This window comes from Odocoileus virginianus, chromosome 7 (assembly GCF_023699985.2).
Source record: "Odocoileus virginianus isolate 20LAN1187 ecotype Illinois chromosome 7, Ovbor_1.2, whole genome shotgun sequence".
Lineage (NCBI taxonomy): Eukaryota > Metazoa > Chordata > Mammalia > Artiodactyla > Cervidae > Odocoileus > Odocoileus virginianus.
In genome coordinates, this window is record NC_069680.1 from 75,178,546 (window position 1) to 75,205,249 (window position 26,704).

At 44.8% G+C, this 26,704-nt stretch overlaps 3 protein-coding genes across 3 annotated transcripts in view; all 3 read right to left on the reverse strand.

Annotated features, from left to right (window-relative positions):
* The window catches only part of LOC110138461 (anthrax toxin receptor-like), a 48,310-nt gene extending 46,083 nt beyond the window's left edge, over window positions 1-2,227 (reverse strand). Inside the window, exon 1 of the mRNA XM_020895529.2 lies at window positions 1,764-2,227. Coding sequence (XP_020751188.2) covers window positions 1,764-2,032 — 269 coding nt within the window. The 5' untranslated portion in view covers window positions 2,033-2,227. The remainder of the gene's footprint in view (window positions 1-1,763) is intronic.
* A 7,040-nt stretch (window positions 2,228-9,267) lies between these two features.
* Window positions 9,268-17,219, reverse strand: LOC110138459 (uncharacterized transmembrane protein DDB_G0285607-like). Its single transcript, XM_020895527.2, has 5 exons — window positions 16,673-17,219; window positions 15,113-15,151; window positions 13,755-13,826; window positions 12,223-12,300; window positions 9,268-9,585 (listed from the first exon to the last, which is right to left on the reverse strand). Exons 1-3 carry the CDS (start codon window positions 16,956-16,958, stop codon window positions 13,786-13,788), a joined length of 366 nt encoding a protein of 121 aa, XP_020751186.2. The 5' UTR covers window positions 16,959-17,219; the 3' UTR covers window positions 9,268-9,585; window positions 12,223-12,300; window positions 13,755-13,785.
* The window catches only part of LOC139029650 (probable serine/threonine-protein kinase clkA), a 33,135-nt gene continuing 23,650 nt past the window's right edge, over window positions 17,220-26,704 (reverse strand). The window contains exons 3-4 of the mRNA XM_070469838.1: window positions 17,575-18,703; window positions 17,220-17,528 (exon numbers count right to left, since the gene is read on the reverse strand). Of these exons, the coding sequence (XP_070325939.1) occupies window positions 17,220-17,528; window positions 17,575-18,703 (1,438 nt within the window). The remainder of the gene's footprint in view (window positions 17,529-17,574; window positions 18,704-26,704) is intronic.

The window sequence follows — 26,704 nt, forward strand, 5'->3', positions numbered from 1 at the left end:
TATACTTTCCTATAATTTCTTGCAGTTTATCTATTTTATATATAGTAGTTTGTGTCTGTTAATCTCATACCTTTAATTTTCTCTCCCCCATTTCCTCTCCCCTTTGGTAACCACAGGTTTGTTTTCTCTGTGAGTCTGTTTCTGCTTTATATACACATTCCTTTGTATTATTAAACAATAAAATAATAATAAAACAATAATAATCTAAACAGATTCTACATGTGACTGACACCATACAATATTGTCTTTCTCTGTTTGACTTAAGTTCACATAGCATAATAATCTCTAAGTCTATCTATGTTGCTGCAAATGGCATTATTTCATTTTTTATGGCTGAGTAATATTCATATATATTTACATATATATCACACATCTTCTTAATCTAATCATCTGTTTATGGGCATTTGGTTTGCTTTCATGCTTTGTCAATTGGAAATTGTACTGTTTATAAACAATGAAGTGCATCTATCTTCTCAAATTTATACCCAGGAGTGGAATCGCTGGACTATATGGTAGTTCAATTTTCAGTTTTTTAAAGAGCCTCAATACTATTTTTAATAGTGGTTATACCAATTTGCATTACCACCAATAGTGTATCAGTTTCCTTCTCTCCACATCCTCACCAACATTTTGTAGACTTTTTGATGATAGCCATTCTGACAGGGGTGAGATTATACCTCATTGTGGTTTTGATTTGTATTTCTCTAACAATTAGAAATGCTGAGAATCTTTTCATGTGCCTGTTAGTCATCTACATGTCTTCTTTGCAAAAACATCTATTCAAGTCTCCTGCCCATTTTTTTCAGAAAATGATATAATTTTATCATTATAACTTTTATTATTTAACTGCCTGACACACTCTACAATGTTTTCCCCTTCCTCTTTTCTCTGAATAGTTTAAAAAATTGAAATAAAATTTATATTTTATATGAAGTCACTGTTGGGTGTCTCAGTGTAAAGAATCCTCCTGCCACTGTAGGAGATGCAGGAGACACGAGTTCGATCATTGGGTTGGGAGGATCCCCTGGAGGAGGAGACGGCAATCCACACCAGTATTCTTGCCTGAGAAATCCCATGGACAGAGAAGACTGGCAGGCTATGGTTCATGGGGTAACAAAAGAGTTGGACATGACCGAGCACAAAATTTGTTTAACATCTAGTTCACTGTTTGAATGGGGAAGGAAATGGTAACCCACTCCAGTATTCTTGCCTGAAAAATCCCATGGACAGAGGAACCTGGTAGGCTATAGTCCATGGGGTCGAAAAGAGTTGGACACAACTGAATGACTTCACTTTCACTTTCACCATTTGAAAGACTACAATTCAGTGGTTTTTAGTTTAGTCACTATGTCATGCAACCATCACCACTAACTGTAAAAAATTTCTATCACTGCCCCCAAATCTGTCACTACTAGCAGCCAATCCCCAACCACCACCCCCCGCCGCCACCCCCCCTCCCCCCCCGCCAACATCTTTCTATCCCCTGTGAGCATTCATCTATTTTCTGTCCCTGTGGATTTACTTATCCTGGACATTTCATATAAATTGTATCATACAGTATGTGTACTTTTGTGTCTGTCGTCTGTCACTTAGCATTCCTTCTGCCTCAGGAACAAGGGAGTCACAGATGGGTCTGGTCAAGACTGTCCTTGCCTCCTCTTTCTCAGATCCTGGGGTCCCCTTGGACCATTTCCTGCCACCAGTAAGTTTAATGACAGAGGTGCCTTGAGGGGCACCCGGGGCCAGGTGGGAGGGCCACTCACGCATCTAAGACGAAATAGAGGTTGAAGTCACCATCACAGTCATACAACTTGTTGGACTTGCTCCTGTGCTGTAGGTTGCTACCATGGAAGCTTATCTCATCTGGGCTGAAGTAGCGATGAACATTTCCCCAATCCTTGCAAAGGTGTTGGTGGGAATTTCTCCAGTCCAAGGCACTGTACTGGAGGCTCTCTGCACACAGCAGTGGAAGGGGCAGCAACAGCAAAAGGAAGAGCCCAGGGCAAAGCATCGAGGGCCCGCTGCTCTCCATTTGACTGGCCACTCCTGAATTCCCACTTGATCCTAGCCACTCCAGGCCACCTCAGGCCGGTGCCACTATCCTCTCTACTTGTACCCAGGGACCTTGGCACATCCAGTCCTCTAACTATAGTGCACTGTGAGCTTTCCCCAGGTACCTGCCCTGAGGGTGAAGAGGCAGAATGGTTGGCCTTGGGGTATAGCCCTTCCCCCACCCCAAGGAGACTGACTTCTCTGTGATGACCCTTATGATGGACAGGAAGGTTGGCATGGTGACTTTGTGACCTGCGGCTCTGCTCATTGTCCTCCTGTTGATAATCCCAGAGGGCGGGCAGAGGATCTTTGGAGGGGTGGTGAGATGAGGCCTCTGTCTCTCATCCCAAATCCTCTCAAGCAGCCGTTAAAATCCCAGAGGAATCCTCCTTTTTTGTCAACTGAAAGAGGGCAGCTGAGGTGGCTTAGATATGGACATCACCATTGGGAGGACGTCCAGGAACTGGGGAATGTAGAGTGTTGCAGCGGTCATTCTTGTGACACAGTGGATGGAGGATCTAGAAGGGGAAGAAGGTCTTGCAAGAGTGTCAAAGTTCCTTGTGAATGAAGGACATGCCAGTTATCTTCTGCTGTTTAACAAACCACCCTAAACTGAGTGACATAAAACAAGAACTGCTGTATTATGCCCACAAATTCTGTGACTAGAAATCAGAAAGGGCTGAGTGGGGATGGCCTATCTCTGCTCCATGGAGCAACACTGGGCATTAACAACTCTGAATCAAAAGTGAAAAACACTTTTGAATGTAAAAATGTTTAGAAGTATTTTAACCAATTTGTTTCCTTTTGTATGCACGAAAGAGTGATATATATCAAAATCTATTCTTTAATAAATCTAAAATGGTTATGGAACACAAGTCCATGTGCCCAACATACAATAAAGCCAAACAACGTCGAAATGTTGGAGCTTGGAGCAGACAAAGGTTTATTGCAGTGCCTTTGCAGAGCAAAAAGACAGGTGATTCAGGCCTTAAAACTCCCGGAACCCCCTGAAAGCTTTCAGGAAAGCTCTTTTATAGGAAAGGTGAGGCTGGGACATGGTTAGTTGTTGCAAATTTCTTGGTGTCAGATCTTTTGTTCCTGAGGTCAGGTCACAGTCAGGTCACAACATGTCTATTAATCTCACCAAAGAAATGCTCTTTTCCATTCTGACAAGAAAGGGAAGATGAGGCATTTAATTCTGTCTCCTTGCCTCCTTTTGACTTTTAACACTTAACAAATCCCATAAACAAAGTGACATCATTACCCCTCACTTTACCTGACTCAACTTTGGTCCTCTGAGGTCCAGTCCCTGGCTAAAAAGAGGGAGTCCAGATGGGGTCTAATTTCCCTGCCCAGGACTTTCGTTTAGCACCCAGTTTGGATCCTCCTGTCAGTGTCCAGGTCTGGCTGAGGAAGCAGATCTCAGCTAGTGATGCCCTCAGACCCAGGTCTCCAGTCCCTGACCAGCTATCATCACTGAGGGAGCCAGGAACCCAGGACCCTGCTGGCCCTCAGGCTGCCAAGGCCACCCAAACAGGGGGCTGGGTCCTGTGAACTGTGACCCATGGAGACTGTTGCCACCACTAGGTCACGGAGGTGGGATGGGGGTGGGGTTGGCCGCTGCTTCAAAGCCTGGGTCTGGTCAGTAGGCGGCTGTGGTGAGGGCTCTCGAGCTCTACAGGATACAGCCCTCAGCCTGTCTCCTGCCCCCGACTCACCTGCCAGCCTGATTCTGGAGGCCCTGGAGGGTCCCAGGGAGAAAGCCTGGATCTGCCTCTCACCATACTCCCTGCCACAGGGGTCTCTGTCAGGTTGACTGATGGAGCAGTGGGACCTCTAACCGTGGGCACTAATGATGTCGCAATAACATCTTGTGCTAACAGCCTTGCCCTAACGGCAGCGTGACACCCCACCCCTACTAAAAATACCTATAATGGAAAATATTGTGTTAGCAATTACTGCTGTTCTTGTTTTCTGTCTGTTGTTGTTGGAAAGATATTTAAAATAATGGAACATCTTAAATATATGATATGATATTTGGAATTGATGAGATGTGGTATACTCCTGACATCATAATTAGGTTTTACGTGTTGCACATTCTTCTTGACATTTGGTATTGTCCTTTTTAATATATTTTTTGTTTATTCAACATCTTAAAAAAAATTGAGTGTTCATTTACAATATGGTGTTAGTTTCAGTATACGGCAAAGTAATATAGTTCTATTTTTCAGATTATATTCTATTACAAGTTATTAAAGATATTGGATATAATCCCCTGTGCTATACAGTAAATTCTTGTTGCTTATCTGCATATGCATAGACTTTTGCACTTGTTAATCCCATGCTTATAATTTGTCACTCTTTCCCTTCCTGTCCCCTTTGGCAACATAAGTCTCTTTTCTATGTCTGAGAGTCTGCTGCTTATATTTTGTATGATATCTTCTCTACCTGGTGTTTTTGTGTGTGTGTGTGTGTGGGAAGAAATTAAAACACTGATACAACTTTTAAAAATATTTACTAAGTGCTACACATTGAATAATACCCCTCTTCCCAAATTAATATATTGAGCCCTAATCCTTTAATGTGACTGCTTTTGGACACAGGGGCTTTAGGGACATGATTAAGGTTAAATGAGATCAGAAGGCTGGGCCTTAATGCTACAGATATGTTGTCTTCACAAGAAGAGGAAGGGTCACCACATCTATCTCTCCACACGGTCATAGTGAAAAGGCAGTGGGGAACATCGCAGGAGGATGGCCTCAGTACAGGAAGAGAGGTCCCATTAGAATCCAACCCTGTTGACACATTGATCTTAGGTGTCCAGCCTCCAGAAATTTGTTTCAAGTCACCCAGTCTGCGGTATTTGTGTGATAACCCAAACAGACTAACACATGGATTGTTGAGTGCTTCTGTTTATTTTGTCAGTCATTTCAAATATCACGTTTTTCTTGGAATTTGATTATCTATTCACATATATTGGTATAAAGTTTTCAGAATGTTTGATTTTTATGTTTCTATCTGTAATTATACTTTCTTTATAATTTCTATTAGAACTTAATTATGTCTCTTCTTATTCTATATATTCATAGCAGGGAAAATATGGCCCCAAGGAGGTGAAATCTTGTCTTACTTTTTTGAAGTATGAAGGACAGTGTACAGAAAGAGATAAATAGTTTATCAATGGTACTAAAATTTCATGAGGGGGCTATAAGGAAAAAGATATTTAAGAAAACTCCTGTATAACACAGGAACTTGGCTCAATAGTCAGTAATAACCTAAATGAGAAAAGAACTTGAAAAAGAATAGATTATAACTGAATCACTTTGCTATACACCTGAAACTTAAACAACATTGTTAATCAACTATACTTCAATATAAAATAATTTTTTTAAAAAAAGGTTGGGAAACACTGCCATGTTCTATGATCAGTTTCATTACTGTAGTATCTATAATTGTAAACTTCTCAAATAAATTTAGGTTTCATTCCTACTGAATTTTAGTTTTTCATTTTATTTATTTGTTCTTTCAAATCTTATTCCTTTCACTTTTTTTGAGTATTTTGCAATTATTTTTCTAATACATTTCATTCAATTATTGTCTTATTGATTTTCATATTTCACCTTTTCTGTTTGGGCCTCAAATATTTCTTTAAATTTTTCTTTCACTGTATCTCATAGGTTTTAATAAGTAATAATTACTATCATTTGATTTTAAGAACATTTTAATTTTAGTTTTGATCTGTCCTTTGATTCATAATTATTTACATGTATGATTTAAAATTTTTGATTGTATGCATTTTTTCAAACTTTCTTTTTATCATCAATATCCAAACCAATTGCGTTGTAATCAGAGGATATGGTCTTTTGATTATTTCTTTTACTTTTAATTTTTTTGGCCATTCCATGTGGCATGTGGGATCTTCATTCTCTGACCAGGGATGGAACCTGCATCCCATGCCTTAGAAACACAGAGTCTTAACCACTGGACCACCAGGGAAGTCCCCATTTCTTTTACTTTTATTTGGGCTTATTTTGATACATGACTGAATAGAAGATTCCTTATTATTAAATTATATATATTATTACATTATAAATCCCATTATTCTAAGTTTATTGTGTTGTTCAAACCTTCTACACTTTAAGTAATATTTTGTCTTTTTAACAGACAGTTGTTCCAGTTTCTCAGTATAAAGTGGATTTGACAATTTCTCTTTATCAGTTATAATATTTCTTTTGTAAGTGCATGCCAGTTAAACAATAATGTAGCTTTCTAAGAAATAAAATGTTAACCATCAAGAACTTGCCCTCTTTAACCCTCATACTGGTTTTCATTGCTGTTCTTGAAGACTCCAGCCTTCTTTTGGTTTGCCCAGCATCGTGGCATATTCTTTTATAATCAACTTTTTAATATTCTTATATATTAAATGTTTTTCCTTTAAAAAGTACTTAGAATTAAAAAAACAACTTGATTTGGCTCTTCTTTAACTATTAAGTCAAGTTCATTTATTAGTGGGGTCCATGAAAATGTACTCCTCAATACTGCTGACTTGCAGAGCTCAGTTTCAGAAAGCTGCCAAGATCATTACTCCATGAGCACATGATCTAAGGACTGAGAAAAGGTTGGGTTATCTGGGATTGAAATCAGTTTCTTTCAACAGGAAGACAATGGGTGGTACTGAAGGATGTCAATGTGGCTCAGAGGGCTGTCTTGCTGAGCTCAGACTGAAAGACACAAGGAAAACAAGAAGAACCCCTTCTCAGGACACATACAATAGGGCAACAGGAGTAAATAGTATCAGGGAACAGAAGGCCAAAATGAACTGAGGCTATTGAGGGGCATGGAGTTCTGCAAAGTTCCTCTAACACTGGATGGGAGCAAAACAACAAGGGCTGCATAGATCCACTCACTGCCAGAACCGCTGGTGTCTTCGGAAGGAGAAAGAGGAGGGAGCAGCTCTGCTTTGCCCGATGATTGTCTGGACAGGGAACCACCCTCCAGTTGCAAAGGGCATTGGCAGGTCCACGTAGGAAGTGGGGACAGAGGCGGGACTGAGTGACTGTGCATGTGGTCCCTGACCCAGAACTTACAGTCCAGGGCCAGGAGTGAGCCAGAGATAACCTCACACATCCACAGGGGTCATCTGAGAGGAGTTGGGGATCATAACATGGTGTGTGTAGCCTGTGCCTCATCCTTGTAGGAGGACATTGGACAGGATGTTTAGTATTTCAGAACCTGGATCCTCCTCATCCGTGAAAGACAGTGATGGCCCTCCAGGTATATGAAAGATGGAAGGAGGTAACATATGCAAAACATGTCACAGACTCCTTTTGCCCAGATAGTGAGCAGGTGGGCAGATAGCTATGATGCCTTTTACAGGTGGGGCAGGAGGCAGGGCAAGAGTAAGCAGCTGAGTTGAACCCAAATGATGTCCCTGTGAGGAAGGAGCAGTGCTGTCCACTCCTTGAGGTCCTCCTGGGCTCAGGACACATATTTCTTAATGATAAAACTCAGAACACTCAGTGGAGTGTGGTCTGGCAAACCTCTCACAAACTGAGGAGACTCTTGAAGATGGACCTGTGAGCTTCAAGAACTTGCTGGTGGAGCCATTCAGGGAAGGACAGGGATGACTGTCTCCCTATCAGGGTTTATGGTTCTCTCTTCTCCTGATGTCATTAGATGTGGAGCTGGGCAGAAATGCACAGGAGCAGGGCACCAGAACTACCATACACAACCACAGATGCAGTTCCATCTGCAGCAAGATATTCAATAGCCAAAACTAGTAAAAGAATTAGGAAGTTCTGAGCTTGGGGGTATTTATTGCCTTTTAAAAATATATAATTTATTAATAGCTTACTTAATACAGCTTTCTATAATGGCTGTGTTAAAATAGCTGGCTCACAAAATTCTTGAAAATCCTACAAGGCCCTATGAGCTAGCTCCAGACCACTGCTGGCCACATGACACAAAAACCTCTTTGCTCAAAGAGAATTGATGGGAGAGAGGGAAATCTGGGGGGACAGCGTTGCATGAATGTGTCCCCTTAGCCTCTCTTTGTGGTCATCTGTACTCAGTGCTACAGTGACAGGTACTGTCTATTGGTTCCCCTTCTACTTGGATTTCCTGCACTGTACAGGTAGGTGTAGAAGACTCTTGTGAGTCCCTTGGACTGCAAAAAGATCAAACCAGTCAATCTGAAAGGAAATCAACCCTGAATATTCATTGGAAGGACTGATGCTGAAGCTGAGACTCCAATACTTTGGCCACCTGATGCAAAGAGCCTACTCATCAGAAAAGACCCTGATGCTGGGAAAGACTGAAGGCAAAGGGAGAAGAGCATGGCAGAAGATGAGATGGTTAGATAGCATCACTGACTCAATGAACATGAATATGAACAAACTCCAGGATATAGTGGAAGACAGAAGAGCCTGGGATGCTATAGTCCATGGGGTTACAAAGAGTTGGACAAGACTTAGTGACCAAACAACAGCAACAATAGTCATGGTATTTTTCAGCTCTAGTCTCCAGTTTGGCTGTTAGATAGTTTTGTTTCTTTGTTGAACTTCTCAATTTGTTGATGCATCTTCCCCCTTAATTTCATGTATCTGTCTGTCCATGTTTCTTGCATTTCACTAAACTGCTTTAAGAGGACTGAATTCTTTATAAGAGAGTTCATAGATCTCTATTTCTTGAGAGAGTTTTAGTCACTTCTTTTCATCATCTCATGTTTACTTGATTCTTAATGGTTTCTTATTTGTTGCACTGGTATTCACAAGTGAGTTTTCACAAGTGTGAGTCTTCACAAGTGACAGGGCCCTGTGATGAGCATGTTGCAGCAGTTACTGTCGATCTTGTGGCTCCTTTTAGAGGAGACACCACTATCCACATCTTTTCGGTGAGGAAATTGAAGCACAGTGAGATTAAGTAACTTGCCCAGGAGATTAAATAACAGCAACTGAGTAATGGACACAGGTTGTATTCACACATCAAAGATACTTTAGGCTTTCTTGAAAGAGCATATTTCAGCCTACACCCCATGTATCTCAACCCTTGGTGACAGATGGAGACCAGTCTGTAGGGAATGGGACTCATCATGTCTACATCCACAGAACACCAGGTGCTTTGTCCTGGTAGGAGAGTACAGCTGTCTCATAGAGAGGAGCAGTGCTCACCAGGTAAGAAACTCTCTTGCCGATCAGCAACAAATTCCAACTCCTATTGACTGTAATCCAAAACACAATATATATGTTTAATTTGGTACAAAAAGGGTTCTTAACAGTTTGTGTTTTTGGTGCTTTAGACATTGGGCTATGGGGGTGGGAGTGGCAAAGGACTTCTGCAGAGCTTCTGGGCAGTGGGAGGGCTCAGCGGCAGCAATCTGGAGAATGACTGAGTGCATATGGGTTGGTGATGTTGCCAGTGAGAGCTATAGCTATTTAGGGGGAAACACTCCTGCTTGGGTCGAGGGCAGATATTTGGGCCACAGAGCATTGGTGCACAGTGAGGATTCATTAAGGCGAAGTTGGAGCATCTTCCCTGTGTGAAGAAGAGGAGAGAGAGGGGGGGTCACTGAGAAGCCTTGGAATTGGAGCAGAAGGCTGTGATCCCCTTGGCTCAAGGGGATCAGACTCAGTACCTGTCAGGATCCCCATTTTTACTGATGATATTCCTCTTCCTGGGTGCTGGCCTCAAGTCTGGATGCCTATTTCTAGACTCTATTCAGGCCCTGGACATATGCCCTCTCTTCCCCAGTGAGCCCTGTTCTGACTCTGGACTCCCTTTGCTGTAGTGTTGAACTTGTCTGGTCACCTTTGCACTGGGATTTCTGCTGATTGCCACAGCAGCCCGAGCACTGCCCAGGCTCTCTTGGTGAATGTGTGTTGAAAGGACGAGTCCTCATCTCAACTCTCAACCTGGGTTCTGGACTCACAGGGCAAGGGCAGGCGATGGTGCCATTAGATGGGGGAGGGGCTGTTGAGGCAGCACCACTTACAGAACTTTCATTCTGGGCACCCTTTGGGGCAGCATAATCTGTCTGCATTACCAGCTGCTCCTGGCTTTTCTGTCTTCTCCCACTAGTCCCCAGCTGAGAGTCCTGGATGGGACAAGGAGGGTGGCCTGAGCATACTGATTAGCTGACAGCATCTCTGGGCAACTGTGGATTGGATTTGCCAAAGGGACTCTAGGACCTCTGGACTCTGGGCTGTTTGGACTCATTTGGACATTCCCTTATCCTCAACAAAAAAGTAACCTAGCATTCTTGATAACTGTATTATAAGTTCAGTGGTATTTTATTATTTTATCCCTGATTTTGAGATTAAAATGTTAGGATTGGAATGTTCAAGAAACTAGGTCAAGATCATATACTTGGTAACAGGTTGAAGCCAGTACATTCCTACAATCACTCCTGAAGATGGCAAAGGGATCTGTCCACATTCTTGCACAGCACCCCTCAATACAGATTTCTGTGCCTTATATCATCAGATCCAAAATGCTTCCTTGTTTCAGAGAAATGACCAAAAGCATCTACACAGAAATATATGTGACTAGAAGTGTCCATTCATTCATTCACCACCAGAGGACTCAGTGTGTGTGGACCACATGCAGTCTGGATTTGGTGCTCCTGTGACACTCTGATCTGCTGGTGCTCATCTGTTCCCCACACACCATAGGGTAACACTGGTAACCTGGGAGTATCTTGACCATTGGATTGATGAGGACAGTACTCAATTTCCAGCCTTTCGATTTTCCAACTCTAACAGCCCTAGGGCAAAAGTACTGGATGTTTCCTCTGTTGGAATGGACCTTGGACTTTCACTTCACCAATTTCTTTTTATCAATTATTTCTTAGCTTGTGACATGTCACTGTGTCACAGATTCTGAACTGGCCAAGCAGGTGCTCATTGATATATTCATGACTTTCAAGTCTCCAGAGAGCTATCGAGAGATACGTGGAGAATGGAGCTTCTGTGAAAGCAGGGCTGGGACTGAGAGCTCTATTCAGATCCACAGCCAGGAGCCCAGCTGCACCCTGACACATCTGTCACTAGACAATGTCTCTGTTGGGCGTGAGCATGCCTCAAATGTGTCCTCAACAGTGTCCAGAGGCTTTCAGGTCTGTCAAGAGCTTCTAAACACCCACCTGACCAGCCACCAAGAGCCAGTGTTTGCCTGATTCAGTGAATATAGTCCGTGTAGCCCTAACTACAGACCTTGGAAACAGAACATTCTCCAGACCCCTGGCCCAGTACCAAAGGCCTGTGCTTGGGAACCCTGAAAAATACGATGCCCAGGCAGGTGCTTCCCAGGTGAATCAGGAGCAGTACCTCTTTGAATCTGGAGGCCTGAGGAGGGCAGCTCTCTGGTAGTTTGAGGGTAACCATCGTGAGACCATGAGTACTGAACAGAAAGAGGGGCAGAGTAGTGATAATGACCAGGCTCAGAATTCAAGTTCAGCTTTGTTCCTCCTAGCCTCTGTGACCTGGGTCAAGTCACTCAACCCCATTGTGGGTCAGTTCCCCCTTGATAAAGCTGGAATAATAGTAGTATCTACCTATACAGTTACTGGGACTATTAAAGCAGTGAGAACACTCTTGGTTTAGCAACTGACCCACAGATACAACAAAATTATACAACATTATTATTAATTTTGGAGGATGACAACTGGAATGATTTGGCTTCTCCCCATTGTCACAGACATTGACACAAGGAGGGCATCTTTACAACCTGGTAAATGCAGTCAGTGTTGGCCAGACAACATTGGGGAGGGGGTGTCACCATGCCCTCCACCACTCCTGGAACCTGAGAGACCAGCCCAGGAGGGTCTCACAGGTGGGCTGCAGCCAGCAGTCCCACAGGGGTGGGTAGGTAGTGGGGAGGGACAATGGATGGAAGGCCAATAGGCCTCTCAGCCCTTTTTTACTGAGGATTAGAAGTTCTGGGCATTGTTCTGGAGAACAACAGCCCTAATATCCTTGATGAGGATGCAGGGGAAATGCTTGGGTGCCATGTGAAGAATCATCTGGAGGCTCATGACCTCCAGGTATCTACATCTTGGGCGTTCCTCTCAGCAGATGCTGGGACAGGGTTCTCTGACTCACAGTCCCAGGGGACAATTTTCAAGGGCAAAACCAAGACCCCAGCCCACGAACAGCATCCCTGTGTCCTGCTTACCGTGTGTCTGGTTGGACACCATATCAATGGCACCAGGCTGCAGCGCTGAAGAAAGTTATAAAAAACATCCAGTTTTCCCTGAAAAGCAGATGTGGTTGTAAGGAAGCTACAGGCACAGACGCTGCCTCCAGATGAGCAGCATCGCCTTCATCTCCCACAAGTCCCCAGGGCTGTGTCCCCACACACTGGCTGAGGCAGCACTTCAGGCTTCAGCTGGGGCAGGGGGCTGGAAAACCTTTTGTGTTGGTTGGGAGACAGACTCTGTGGGTCACAGACTCTATTGGATTTTGGAACAAACCAGTGCTTTTGGTGTAGGAGGAGATGTTGGGGCTGCTTTTGAAAAAAGAAAAGAAAACAAACATCAAAGGTTGGAGGAGGTATGCAGTAGCCAAGGAGAGGTCCTCAAGGAGAAACATGGGGTGGGCACGGGGACCGGGCAGGAGATTGAAGGAGGGGGAAGAGGGTCTGCATCCGGGGGCACAAAGGGAGAAGGCAGGGAAGAGACCCACTCCCTGCTCAGGGGGAAGCGTCCCGATACTGGGGAGAAAGAGAAAGATGAGGAAAACAAAGAACAGGCAAGAAAATGGACCTGGTGGGGGTAGGATGTGGAGCCAGTCCTCTGAGTGGGAACAAATCCCTGGCAGACAGCTTCCTCCCTCTTGGAAGGTGAGCTCTGGATTTCCTGGGCCCCCACAGTGACTGTCAGGGGAGACATGGGGCTGGCCTTTCAGCTGCCATTTGAAGCTCCCAGGAGGAAGCAATGGACCCCACAGGGACAGAGGCAGGACTAGGAGGAGGAGGGCAAAACTGAACCCAGAGATCATGGTTCTTTCTTCCTCATACCTGCCACCTGGGGCCCTCCCTGTCATTTCTCAGCCTCCTGCCAGCAAGGATCTCAGTCACCCAGGGGAAGGAAGTGTCCTCAGGTTCCCTCCTCCTGGAGTTTCCTGTCACCCCATCTCAGGTGCCACAAGAACATGCAGTAAGCCCTTTGCCTTTCTCACTGAGCAGACAGGAGCTGTGGGTACTTCCCACAGCTATTTTAATGGATATTTTAATCGTGGTAGGACCTTGGCTCAAAAGTTTCTTTTCCTTTTGCTTTTTTTTCCTGACTTGTGTGTGGCTCTTTGTCATTGTTTCTTTTCACTCATCCAATCACTCTCTGGTGAAACTCAGGACATTGTCAGAGCTGATTACAATCTCTGTGAGGACTAGGAACTGGCCAGCTATGAGTCAGCCACCAACATCCAGAATCCTGGACCTGTTCAAGGGGAGACCCTGGTGCTGGGACAGCTGGAGGCAGTGGGCACCTGAGCATTCAACTCTTTGTCTCACCCTGAGCCGCTAGGGTGGGAAGAGCTTCTGGATTTGCTATGTCACCAAGTGGTGGGAGACGAGAGCCCATAAAGCTCATCTCCATCCAAGCCAGATACTTTAGACCCAAGCTCATGTGGATCCATCTGCCCCCCCTACCCCTCCAAACCTCTGGCCTTGAGGGGGATCATTCTTCCCTTCCTATGGGCCTTTCTCACCTCCATCTGGCTTATTGTGTCTTCTTGGCACTCACAGCAGGAGACAATCACTGTGGTCTGTACAGGGCATGGCTGTGAGAAAAAGAAAATAATTGTCAGCTTTCTCATCTGACAGCTCCTGGATGCAGACACATGACATCTGTTGCCCTGGCACCTGTCAAGTACTGGGGCGGCTGCTGCTATTGCTAAATCACTTCAGTCGTGTCCAACTCTGTGCGACCCCATAGACGGCAGCCCACCAGGCTCCCCCGTCCCTGGGATTTTCCAGGCAAGAGTACTGGAGTGGGTTGCCATTGCCTTCTCCAATCAAGTACTGGCCACTCAGCAAATGTTTGTTGGAGAATCAAGGAGAAATGAGCAGCATCTGGCACAGTAAGACAGTGGTCTCCATGTAAAAACACACCAAGCTCATTTATTTTATGAAGATAGCTCTTCTCCAAAGATCAACAAACTCTATCCTGTTCCCTTGTTCCCAGAGGCCGCCCTTATAGGAGAAGCTGGGTGTGAGGCTGTGCCATGTGATGGAGGCTGTCCAGGGTGTAGCATTAGCAGGTGACAGGGCTACATTCACCCACCTCTGGCAGATTCAGCCTCCCCAGGCCCCACACTGCAGCCAGTGTTGATGCCAGCCCTGGCCGAGACCCTGTTTGCCAGTAGATCTCAAACCCAGGTCCCCCTGACTTGGGACATGAGCCCCTTGCTCTAGCTGCTTCTTATGGGCCCTGGTTTGGGCCCCCACCCTGAGTCTGCCACGGCATTCTCTCCTGACCCTTTGTCCCTGTGCTCATCTGGACTTACACCTCAATGTCAGGTAAGATTCCCTTCCCTCTCCTAAGCCTCCAGTCCCCAAAGGCCAACCCCACCATGACCCTCACCCTGAAATGAGCCAAGGATAAAGAACAAGGAAACAAAGCCCAACATACATCAGAGCCCAGGGAAGGGGACCAAGTCCCTAAAACCTGAGGATCCTTTTCCAAAACTTACCTGAGTCCTAGAAAGGACCATCTTACAAACAGTCCTTTGGGAATTTCAAAAAGCCCATTGATATCAGGAGAGAATATAGCTGTTCCTGAAACAGGCTACCCCACATTGTTGAATTCAGTGCTAAAGGCCCTGGATCAAGCTGTGTTGGGGGTTGGGGAACAGTGTTGTCTGGGTGACATTTATGAGTCTCACATACTCTCTAGGGTCCTTCCCTTCCTTCTTTCACCCTCTTCTTTCTGCCAGCTCTCTCTGCCCAGGTAGGTGGGAACTAGAGGATTGCAAGAGGACATCTCACCATAGGCAGCAGAAGCCTCTCTGCACAGAGCAGTGTGTGCAGTTGGCATGATGACATCTGAACCAAACACATTACTTACCTTTTCTGGTCTTTGGGCTGATGGTGGCTCCTTGATGACCTAAGATGTTAAAGAGACATAAATATGGTGGATGGGGCATGAAGGACTATGGCTCAGCCATGCAGACAGGAAGGCACCCTCTTCTGCAGCAATAAGGGGTCAAAACATGGGTTTTGGGGTTATAGCTTATGTTGCCTGAGTGACTTGGCCAACAAGTTCCACCTTCCTGAGCCTCAGGCTCCTTCATTTCCTTTTTTTTTTTCCTAATATATGTCACATTTTATTTTTTTTTCATTTATTTTTATTAGTTGGAGGCTAATTACTTTACAGTATTGTAGTGGGTTTTGTCATACATTGACATAAATCAGCTATGGATTTACATGTATTCCCCATCCCGATCCCCCCTCCCACCTCCCTCTCTACCCAATCCCTCTGAGTCTTCCCAGTGCTCCAGGCCCGAGCGCTTGTCTCATGATACAAAAAACCTCGAATAGCCAAAGTAATCTTGAGAAAGAAGAATGGAACTGGAGGAATCAAACTGCCTGACTTCAGGCTCTACTACAAAGCCACAGTCATCAAGACACTATGGTACTGGCTCCTTCATTTTCAATGGGAATTCATCCCTATGTGTAGACTCAAGGGGGAGATAGGCAGTCTAAAACCCCTTGTCCCTGGTAGAGGCTCTAACGGGAAGTTTTCATCAGCAGCCCTGACATCATATGAAGACAAAAAAAAAAACACTCCCCACATTTCTCCCTATCCGTCATCCCCCAGCCTAACAGCCCTCAGGAAGATGGTCCACTTTCATCTCACCAAGCTTTCTCTCCTCACTTCTCGCTCTTTGCAGAAACCTGATCTCCTGGTATTTACGCTGCTTTGCTTGTCCTTTCTCAGCTCTGCTTTTTCCTCTTCTTCACCCAGCTCTGCCCAGAGCCAGTCTCTATTCTTTTCATTACCAGGGCACCTGTCATATCCTCTGAAGGTGACATTTACCCTCAATGCCTGCCCCATGCCACCAGGTACTAACGTCAGAGGAGACACCAGACAGTGAGATCCTGTGGGCAAGTGTGGTGGGTGCTTCATTTCTGCCCCTCTATGCCCAGCATAGGGCCCTGCACATCCTGGTGACTTAGTGAAGACTAATCAAAGAGTGACAGAAAGCACCAGAGATGGGCAGGGATCCATTCTGTTTTCAAAGGCACAGCCACCCCTGCAGACTCCTCTCCTTCCCCCAACAGCAAAAACTACAGGGGCTTTGGTCCACCTGAGTCCTTCAGAATCTTGACTGCTGTAGGGTAGACTTGGTCTCAGAGGGTCCAGTGTCCCTTCTCCCCAGGGCTAGGACAGCCCATAGATCCCTTCCCTTTGAATGTGAGGGCATGAGGCAAGCAGCCTCCTAGATGCCCAGGCTGTGTCTATGCCCAGATATGGAAAGACAGAGTCTGTGCCTTGTTTGCTGGTGCAGGGCCTCAGAGCTGATGGGAACCTGCCAAAGAGCAGTATCATGGGGCAGGTAAGTGCCTGGTTTCTCAGGGGGTTGGGGAGGGCTGGACAGGGGCTGTTCAGATAGGGGTCACTCACCCTCTTGTAGCAGCAGATACAGATAAACACCAATGGGATCACAATCAGGGAGGTGATGAATGTAGCATACAAGAAAGGATTGCTGGGAATCGGTCTCTGGGTGACAACTGTAGTCACAGAGGTTGTTGTCTTTGTGAAAGTGGTAGGGATTGTCGTCATTGTGGTTGTTGTCGTCATCGTTGTTGTCGTCCTGCTTGTCCTGACAGTGGTGGGCATTGTGGTAATCCTTGTTGACCTTGTCATTGTTTTCCCTGTTGTTGTTGTTGTTGTTGTTGTTGTCCTGCATGTCCTAACAGTGGTAGGCATTGTTGTCCTTGTCGTTGTTTTTCTTGTTGTTGTTGTCGTTGGTTTTGTCCTGACTGTGGTAGGTGTTGTGGTCTTCCGTGTTGTTGTTGTTGTTGTCCTTGTTGTTGTTGTTGTCCTGGCTGTGGTAGGTGTTGTGGTCTTCCGTGTTGTTGTTGTTGTCCTTGTTGTTGTTGTTGTCCTGGCTGTGGTAGGCCTTGTGGTCCTCCGTGTTGTTGTTGTTGTTCTTGTTGTTGTTGTTGTCCTAACTGTGGTAGGTGTTGTAGTCTTCCGTGTTGTGGTTGTTGTTGTCCTTGTTGTTGTTGTTGTCCTGGCTGTGGTAGGTGTTGTGGTCTTCCGTGTTGTTGTTGTTTTTGTTGTCCTTGTTGTTGTTGTTGTCCTGACTGTGGTAGGCCTTGTGGTCCTCCGAGTTGTTGTTGTTGTTGTCCTGACTGTGGTAGGCCTTGTGGTCCTCCGAGTTGTTGTTGTTGTTGTTGTCCTGACTGTGGTAGGCCTTGTGGTCCTCCGTGTTGTTGTTGTTGTTGTTGTTGTTGTTGTCCAGAATGTGATAGGCCTTATAGGCCTCCATGTTGTTGTTGTTTGTCCAGAATGTGATAGGCCTTATAGGCCTCCATGTTGTTGTTGTTGTTGTCCAGAATGTGATAGGCCTTACAGGCCTCCATGTTGTTGTTGTTGTCCAGAATGTGATAGGCCTTATAGGCCTCCATGTTGTTGTTGTTGTTGTCCAGAATGTGATAGGCCTTACAGGCCTCCATGTTGTTGTTGTCCAGAATGTGATAGGCCTTATGGGCCTCCATGTTGTTGTTGTCCAGAATGTGATAGGCCTTACGGGCCTCCATGTTGTTGTTGTTGTTGTCCAGAATGTGATAGGCCTTACGGGCCTCCATGGTTTTGGTGTTGTTGTCCAGAATGTGATAGGCCTTATGGGCCTCCATGGTTTTGGTGTTGTCCAGAATGTGATAGGCCTTGTGGGCCTCCATGTTGCTGTTGTCCTGACTGTGGTAGGCCTTGTGGTCCTCCGTGTTGTGGTTGTTGTTGTTGTCCTGACTGTGGTAGGCCTTGTGGTCCTCCGTGTTGTGGTTGTTGTTGTTGTCCTGACTGTGGTAGGCCTTGTGGTCCTCCGTGTTGTGGTTGTTGTTGTTGTCCTGACTGTGGTAGGCGTTGTGGTCCTCCGTGTTGTGGTTGTTGTTGTTTTTCTTGTTGTTGTTGTCCTGACTGTGGTAGGCCTTGTGGTCCTTCGTGTTGTGGTGGTTGTTGTTGTCCTGACTGTGGTAGGCCTTGTGGTCCTCCGTGTTGTTGTTGTTGTTTTTCTTGTTGTTGTTGTTGTCCTGACTGTGGTAGGCGTTGTGGTCTTCCGTGTTGTTGTTGTTGTTGTTGTTGTTGTTGTGACTGTGGTAGGCGTTGTGGTCTTCCGTGTTGTTGTTGTTGTTGTGGTGGTGGTGGTGGTGGTTGTTGTCGTGACTGTGGTAGGTGTTGTGGTCGTCCGTGTTGTTGTTGTTGTTGTTGTTGTGGTGGTGGTGGTGGTGGTGGTGGTGGTGGTTGTCGTGACTGTGGTAGGTGTTGTGGTCTTCCGTGTTGTTGTTGTGGTGGTGGTGGTCTTCTGTGTTGTCCTTCTGGTTGTTGTTGGTGTTGTCATGACTGTGGTAGGCATTGTAGTTGTAGTTGCCCTCGTTGTGACAGTGGTAGGCTTTGTGGTTGTTGTGGTAGTTGTTGGGACAGTTGTAGGCTCTGTAGGCTCATACTGTAGAGAGCACACATGCCAAAGATCAGGGGTTAACTTGGGTGACTTATTCCTGTGTACCCGATATGCACTTCCCACACTAGACTTCACAAGTCTCCTTCTCCTCAGGTTGCTTCATCTACAGGGACCAGAGTAGGGCTAGGAGATCATGGCTGGTACCCAGAGAGCCACTGTACAACCCTTAGCTAAATACCCTACCACTGGCCCTGCTCAGAGGCTCTCCCTAGAGCCCTGTCAATGAAGCCCAGTCTTCCAAAGAATGACAGCCCTGTCCTCACTACCTGCTTTGGCTGAGAGCACTAGGATTTTGTGAAGACCACAACAAACTACAATATACAGATGAGTAAGAGGGAGGCTGCAGGGCCCCTGAGAGTGAGGGTGCAAGAGCAGAGATAGGACACCCAACTCACCTTACCATAGCCTCTCTCCCCCATCTCCCAGCTTAGCAACCTCAGGCAAAGCTACTCCCTGTCTTAGAGCCTTGCTCTCATATCTGTGATGAGGCAGTAAGTGGGTGCTTGAGCATGTGAGACAGAGGTTATAGTCCATTTTAGGTCAGGTCCACACGGGGGCTTAAGGAATGAGCTCTGTACTCTTGTTGTTCTTAACTAAGGGTACATGTGCTGCACACATGGGCCTGCACTGCCCAGCTCTTCTCCACATCAGTGGCTCTGCTGGAGGGAAACAGAAGGGAAGGGGGCAGAGAGAGCCTGTGCCCAGGAAGCAGGGAGGCTGAAAGGAGAGGCCCAGTCAGGCTGAGGGTGACCCTGTGCTGGACCCAGAGCCACAGGCAGCTTCAGAGTTCTCTTCTCAATGCGCCTGTGGACAAGCAGCTGTCAGGTGGAAAGATTCTGGTGGGAAAAGTGGAGGTTCAGTCTCAGACTGACAGGAGGATATGCAGAGTGCAGGGGAGACAGACAAATGAGGAGTGTCACACTACAAGAACCCACACCAGCTGGGACTGGACACAGTGCAGTGGCATTAGGCAGAGACATCCCTCCTCACAGAGGAACCTCCAGGCTGACATGCTCTGTTGCCCAAGTCGGGCTGCCCAAGGTGAAGTGGCCTGGATGTTGTAGAGCTGGGAAAAGCAGCCTCTGAGAGCAGCACTTTGTTTCCAGTTTCCTCTTCCTGAGCTGAGCCCTGCCCTCCCCACAGTCCTGCAAACTCCCCAGGAACAGAGGGCAGAAGTCAGAGCCAGTTTGCAGAGAGGGACAATGGAGGAGCATGAGAAAGGAGGAAAGGCAGAAGGGAGGCTGATGACCTCTGCAAAGTGACCACCAGTGTTCCCCAAACAGTCTTGGGAGGCTAGGGCTGTGATGGTCATGAGGGAGTTCAGAGCCCTGCCTGCTGCTGCACCAATGCAGTGAAGACACACCCTGAGTGGACATGGCCACAGTTCTCCCATCCTCCAGATCCTTGTGCCTCGCACCTTGATTTGAGCCAAGGGGTCTCGTAGCACCTAGTACACAGTATTCCACCCTCTCCAACTCACCTCAGCTGGAATCCAGGCTGGAGCCTTGAGCTCCACACAAGTCTTGGGTTAGGGGAAGTGGCATGGTGGGTTCAGGGCACGCAGAGCCTCTGTACTGTTTCTGGAGTCTGCTTAGAGCTGGAATTGGCCCCTTTGAAGGGCTTTCAATGACATGGTTCACAGAGAGAGCAGAGTATCTGCAAGGCCTGGACAGATGCCTACAACCTAGGTGCCCTTATAGAAGAGTTTACAGTGAATTTTGCAGACCTGGTGAAGGGATAAGGGCACCTATCTGGCAGTGAGGTGCTGCCAGAGATGTCTGTCTCATTGGCTACTTGCTTGGCCTTTCTTGAAGAATTTTCTCCCCTCACCTCCTCTTCCCAGGATACGTTTCCATCTTCTGTTTCTTCTTCCCAAGCTGCAGTCCACTGAGGTTCCCGCAGTCCCACCCTGTCATTCACACAATCCTTGCTGACAATTTTCAAGTCTTCGCCTACAAAGCTGACACCATTGTTCAGGCTGTAATCAATGAAAAGCTCCCTAAAGCACAGAAAGGCAGAGGGTAACCACCAGATCAGAGACAGTTTTTTGGCTCAGTTCGTAGCCCACAGTTCTCATGGTAATGACTTTGAACATTAGCCAATCAGGGTTACTGGAGAGAAATCTGTAGGGTTAAGGGGAGTTTATCCCCAAGCACCATGAGATTGGCCTCTGCAATGAAGGTTATCAAACAATGAGGAGTCCTGAATGGGGTCAGATGTACTCCTGGCCATGAACTAAGTGACCAGGAATGGCTGTATTGTGTCACCATTCTGACTCCTCTGTATGTACAGAGTATGTTGGAGTCCCTTGGAAAAGCTTCCTGGAACAGAGTTACCATCCCTGGTTGCACATCTTCCAAATACTGCCCTCAGCAGAGCCTGAGTGGGTCTCTGAGCTCCTTGAGGGACCACCAACCAGGCCAGGTGCAGAGAGTGACCTGAGCTGTCCTGAGAAAGACATGTGTTGCCCAGCAGAGGTGACTTCCTACATTCTTGGCCCAAATGGCCTCCAAACCCTAAATACTTACTGTCCAGGCTTGTCAAATATATGTCCTGGGCAAATTAACTTTCCTTGATTCATAAAGATGGGCTTTTTATCTAAAAGAAAACCACACGAGAAGAAAGTCAGCGGACATGTTCACTCATCTGTCCTTCCCATTCTGTTTGCTGTTGGAAGCAGAGCTAACACTTGGACAGAAGCAACTTTTCTTCTCTTTCTTCTTCTGACATGTACCATGTACCAGGAACTATGTAGAACTCTGGTGTTTAGGTTTTATGTTTTCATTTATTTATTTAATTTAAGATCACTTGATATACAATATTTCCTAGGTTGCCAATGTACAATAATTTGAATCACAGTTTTTGAGGGTTGTACTCTGTATAGTTGTTATAAAGGGCCTTGATTTTTAATGGAAACAGAGCAGACAGAGGCCCTGCTCTCAACGGCTGACATTTGTGGGACTGGAGAGAGAGAGAGAGGCAATAAAGTAAGAAACAATGAACAAAAAATGCCAGAGAGAAAAGTACTGTGATGCCAATAAACACGGGAAGATATAAGGGAGGGAGGGAAAGGCACATTTGCTTAGAGTAAGTGACCTGTCCTGTCTTTTAGAGATACAAGTTCTTTTTAGGAGAAATAGGACATGATGGGATATTTGGGATTTGCTTCTCAATAATGATTCAGATGACCATTGTATCTATTCCTGTGGAGTAGATACAAGAATTCCTCAGAAGAAATGGGGTAGCCCTCATTGTCAACAACAGTCTGAAATGCAGTTCAGACTTGGATGCAATCTCAAAAACAACAGAATGATCTTGGTTCATTTTTGAGGCAAACCATTCAAAATCATAGGAATCCAAGTCTATCCCCCAATCGCTAATGCCAAAGAAGCTGAAGTTGAATGGTTGTATGAAGACCTATAAGACCCTCTAGAACTAACACCAAAAAAAGAAAAAGATGTCCTTTTCATCATAGGGGCAATTGGGAAGTCAAGAGATACCTGGAGTAACAGGCAAGTTTGGTCTTGGAGTACAAAATGAAGCATAGCAAAGGCTAACAGAGTTTTGCCAGGAGAACACACTGGTCATAGCAAACACCCTCTTCCAACAACACTAGAGACTACTCTATAAATGGACATCACCAGATGGTCAGTACTGAAATCAGATTGATTATATTATTTGCATCCAAAGATGGAGAAGCTGTATGCAGTCAGTAAAAAAACAAAAACAAAAAAAAAACTGGAGCTGACTGTGGTTCATATCATGAGCTCTTCATTGCAAAATTCAGGCTTAAATTGAAGAAAGTAGGGAAAACCACTAGACCATTCAGGTATGACCTAAATCAAATTGCTTATGATTATACAGCAGAGGTGATGAATAAATTCAAGGGATTAGATCTGGTAGACAGAATGCCCAAAGAACTAAGGACAGAGGTTCATAACATGGTACAGGAGGTGGTGACCAAAAGCATCCCTAAGAAAAAGTAATGCAGAAGGCAAAGTGGCTGTCTGAGGAGGCCTTACAAATAGCTGAGAAAAGAAAAGAAGAGAAAATATATACCCATCTGAATGCAGAGTTCCAAAGAATAGCAAAGAGAGATAAAGAAAGCCTTCCTCAGTGATCAATGAGGAAGTGAAAAGAGGAAAACAACAGAATGGGAAAGACTAGAGATCTCTTCAAGGAAATTGGAGATACCAAAGGAACATTTCATGCAAAGATGGGTTCAATAATGGATAGAAATGGCAAGGACCTAACAGAAGCAGAGTAAGAAGAGGTGGCAAGAATACAGAGAAGAACTGTGCAAAAGAGATCTTAATGACCCAGATAACCATGAGGGTGTGGCCACTCACCTAGAGTCAGACATCTTGGAATGTGAATTCAAGTGGGCCTTAGGAAGCATTGCTGTGAACAAAGCTAATGGAGGTGATAGAAATCCACTGAGCTATTTAAAACCCTACAAGGTAATGCTGTTAAAATGCTGCACTCAATATGTCAGCAAATTTGGAAAACTCAGCAGTGGCCATAGGAATGAAAAAAGTCAGTTTTCACTCCAATACCAAAAAAAGGCAATGTCAATGAATGTTCAAACTACAGTACAATTGTACTCATTTCACATGCTAGCAAGGTAATGCTCAAAATCCTTCAATCTAGGCATCAGCAGTACGTGAACAGAGAACTTCCAGATGTACAAGCTGGATTTAGAAAAGGCAGAGGAATCAGAGATCAAATTGCCAACATCCATTGGATCATAGAAAAGTAAGGGAATTCCAGAAAAACATCTACTTCTGCTTCATTGACTATGCTAAAATCTTTGACTGCATCACAACAAACTGGAAAATTCTTAAAGAGATGGGAATACTAGATCATGTTACCTGTCTTCTGAGAAACTTGTATGCAGGTTAAGAAACAACAATTAGAATTGAACATGGAACAATGGACTGGTTCAAAATTGGAAAAGGAGTACATCAAGGCTGTATATTGCTACCCTGCTTATTTAATTATATGCAGAGTATATCATGACAAATATCAGGCTGTATGAATCACAGGCTGGAGCCAAGATTGCTAGGAGAAATATCAACAACCTCAGATATGCAGATGACACCACCCATATTGCAGAAACTGAAGAACTAAAGAGTCTCTTGATTAGGGTGAAAGAGGAGCATGAAAAATCTGGCTTAAAATTCAACATTCAAAAAACTAAGGTCATGACACCCACTCTCATTGTTTTAAGGCAAATAGATGTAGGGAAAGTGGAAACAGTAACAGATTTTATTTTCTTGGCTCCAAAATCACTGCAGGCAGTGACTGTAGCCACAAAATTAAAAGATGCTTGCACCTTGGAAGAAAAACTGTGACAAACCTAGACAGCATAGTAAAAAGCAGAGACATCACTTTGCCAACAAAGTTGAATATTGTGAAAGCTATGGCTTTTCCGTTATTCATGCATGGATGTGACAATTGGACGGCTGAGTGCCGAAAAACTGATCCCTTTGAACTGTGGTGCTGGAGAAGACTCTTGAGGGTCCCTCGGACTGCAAGGAGATCAAAGCAGTCAATCCTAAAGGAAATCAACCCTGAATATTCATTGGAAGGACTGAAGCTGAAACTGAGGCTCCAACACTTTGGTCACCTGATGTAAAGTGCTGCCTCATTGGAAAAGACCCTGATGCTTAGGAAAGATTAAGGGTAAGAGAAGAGGGCAAAAGAGAATGAGATGGTTGGATGGCATCACCAACTAATGGACCTGAGTTTGAACAAATTCTGGGAAATAGTGAAGGCCAGGAAAGCCTAGTATGCCGCAGTCCAAGGGGTTGCAAGGAGTAAGACAGGACTTAGCGACTGAACAACAACAACAAATCAACAGTGAGAATACTGGCAAAATGCAATTGGCTGGGGTTGATAATTCCATAAACCTCTTATCCTTATTCATCAGAAAGCAGACAGAATGAAAACCACAATCACAGAAAACTAACAAAATTGATCACATGGACCACAGCCTTGTATAACTCAATGAAACTATGACCCATGCTGTGTAGGGCCACCCAAGACAGACAGGATATGGTGGAGAGTTTTGCCAAAATGTGGTCCAGAGGGAATGGCAAACCACTTTAGTGTTCTTGCCTTGAGAACCCCATGAACAGTATGAAAAGGCAAAAAGATTGGACACTGAAAGATGAACTCCCCAGGTTAGTCGGTCCCCAATATGTTATTGGAGAAGAGTGAAGAAATAACTCCAGAAAAAAATGAAGGGACAGAGCCAAAGCAAAAATAATGCCCAGTTGTGGTTGTGACTGGTGATGGAAGTAAAGTCCAATGCTATAAAGAACAATATTGTATAGAAACCTGGAATGTTAGGTCTATGAATCAAGGTAAACTGAAAGTGGCCAAACAGGAGATGGCAAGAGTGAACATTGACATTTTAGGAATCAGTGAACTAAAATGGACTGGCATGGATGAATTTAATTCAGATGAACATTATATCTACTACTGTGGTCAAGAATCCCTTAGAAGAAATGGAGTAGCCCTCACAGTCAAAAAAGGAGTAAAAAATGCAGTACTTAGGTGCAATCTCAAAAATGACAGAATGATCTCTTTTCATTTCCAAGGCAAACCATTCAATATCACAGTAATTCAAGTCTATGCCCCAAACACTAATGCTGAAGAAGCTGAAATTGAACAGTTCTATGAAGATCTACAAGAACTTCTAGAACTAACACCAAAAAATGATGTCCTTTTCATAGGGGACTGGAATGCAAAAGTAGAAAGTGAAGAGATAGCTGGAGTAACAGGCAAGTTTGGCCTTGGAGTACCAAATGAATTGTACAAAGGTGAAGGCTAACACAGGGCAAAAGCTAACAGAGTTTTGCCAAGAGAATGCACTGGTCATAGAAAACACCCTCTTCCAACAACACAAGAGATGACTCTACACATGGACATCACCAGATGGTCAATACCGAAATCAGGTGGATTATATTATTTGCAGTCAAAGATGGAAAAGCTCTATAAGTCAGCAAAAACAAGACCAGGAGCTGACTGTGGCTCAGATCATGAACTCCCTATTGCAAAATTCAGACATAAATTGAAGAAAGTAGGGAAAAACACTAGACCATTCTGGTATGGCCTAAATCAAATCCCTTACGATTATACAGTAGAAGTGACAAATAGATTCAAGGGATTAGATCTGATAGACAGAGTGCCTGAAGAACTATGGACAGAGGTTTGTGACATTGTACAGGAGGCAGCAATCAAGACTATCTCCAAGAAAAAGAAATGCAAAAAGGGAAAATTGTTGTCTGAGGAGGCTTTACAAATAGCTGAGAAAAGAAGAGAAGTAAAAGGCAAAGGAGAAAGGAAAAGATATACCCATCTGAATGCAGAGTTCCAAAGAATAGTAAGGAGAGATAAGAAAGCCTTCCTCAGTGATCAATGCAAAGAAATAGAGGAAAACAATACAATGGGAAAGACTAGAGATCTCTTCAAGAAAATTAGAGATACCAAAGGAAAAATTCATGCAAAGATGGGCAAAATAAAGGAGAGAAATGGTATAGACTTAACAGAAGCAGAAGATATTAAGAAAAGGTGGCAAGAATACACAGAAGAACTGTACAAAAAAGATCTTAATAACCCAGATAACCATGATGGTATGATCACTCACCGAGAGCCAGACATCCTGAAGTCCAAAGTCAAGTGGGCCTTAGGAAGGATCACTACAAGTAAAGCTAGTGGAGGTGATGGAATTCCAGCTGAGCTATTTCAAGTCCTAAAATATGATGCTGTGAAAGTGCTGTATTCAATATGCCAGCAAATTTGTAAAACTTAGCAGTGGCCACAGGGCTGGAAAAGGTCAATTTTCATTCCAGTTCCAAAAAGGCAATGATGAAGAATGCTCAAACTACTGCACAATAATACTCATCTCACATGCTAGTAAAGTAATGCTCAAAATTCTCCAAGCAAGACTTCAACAGTATGTGAAC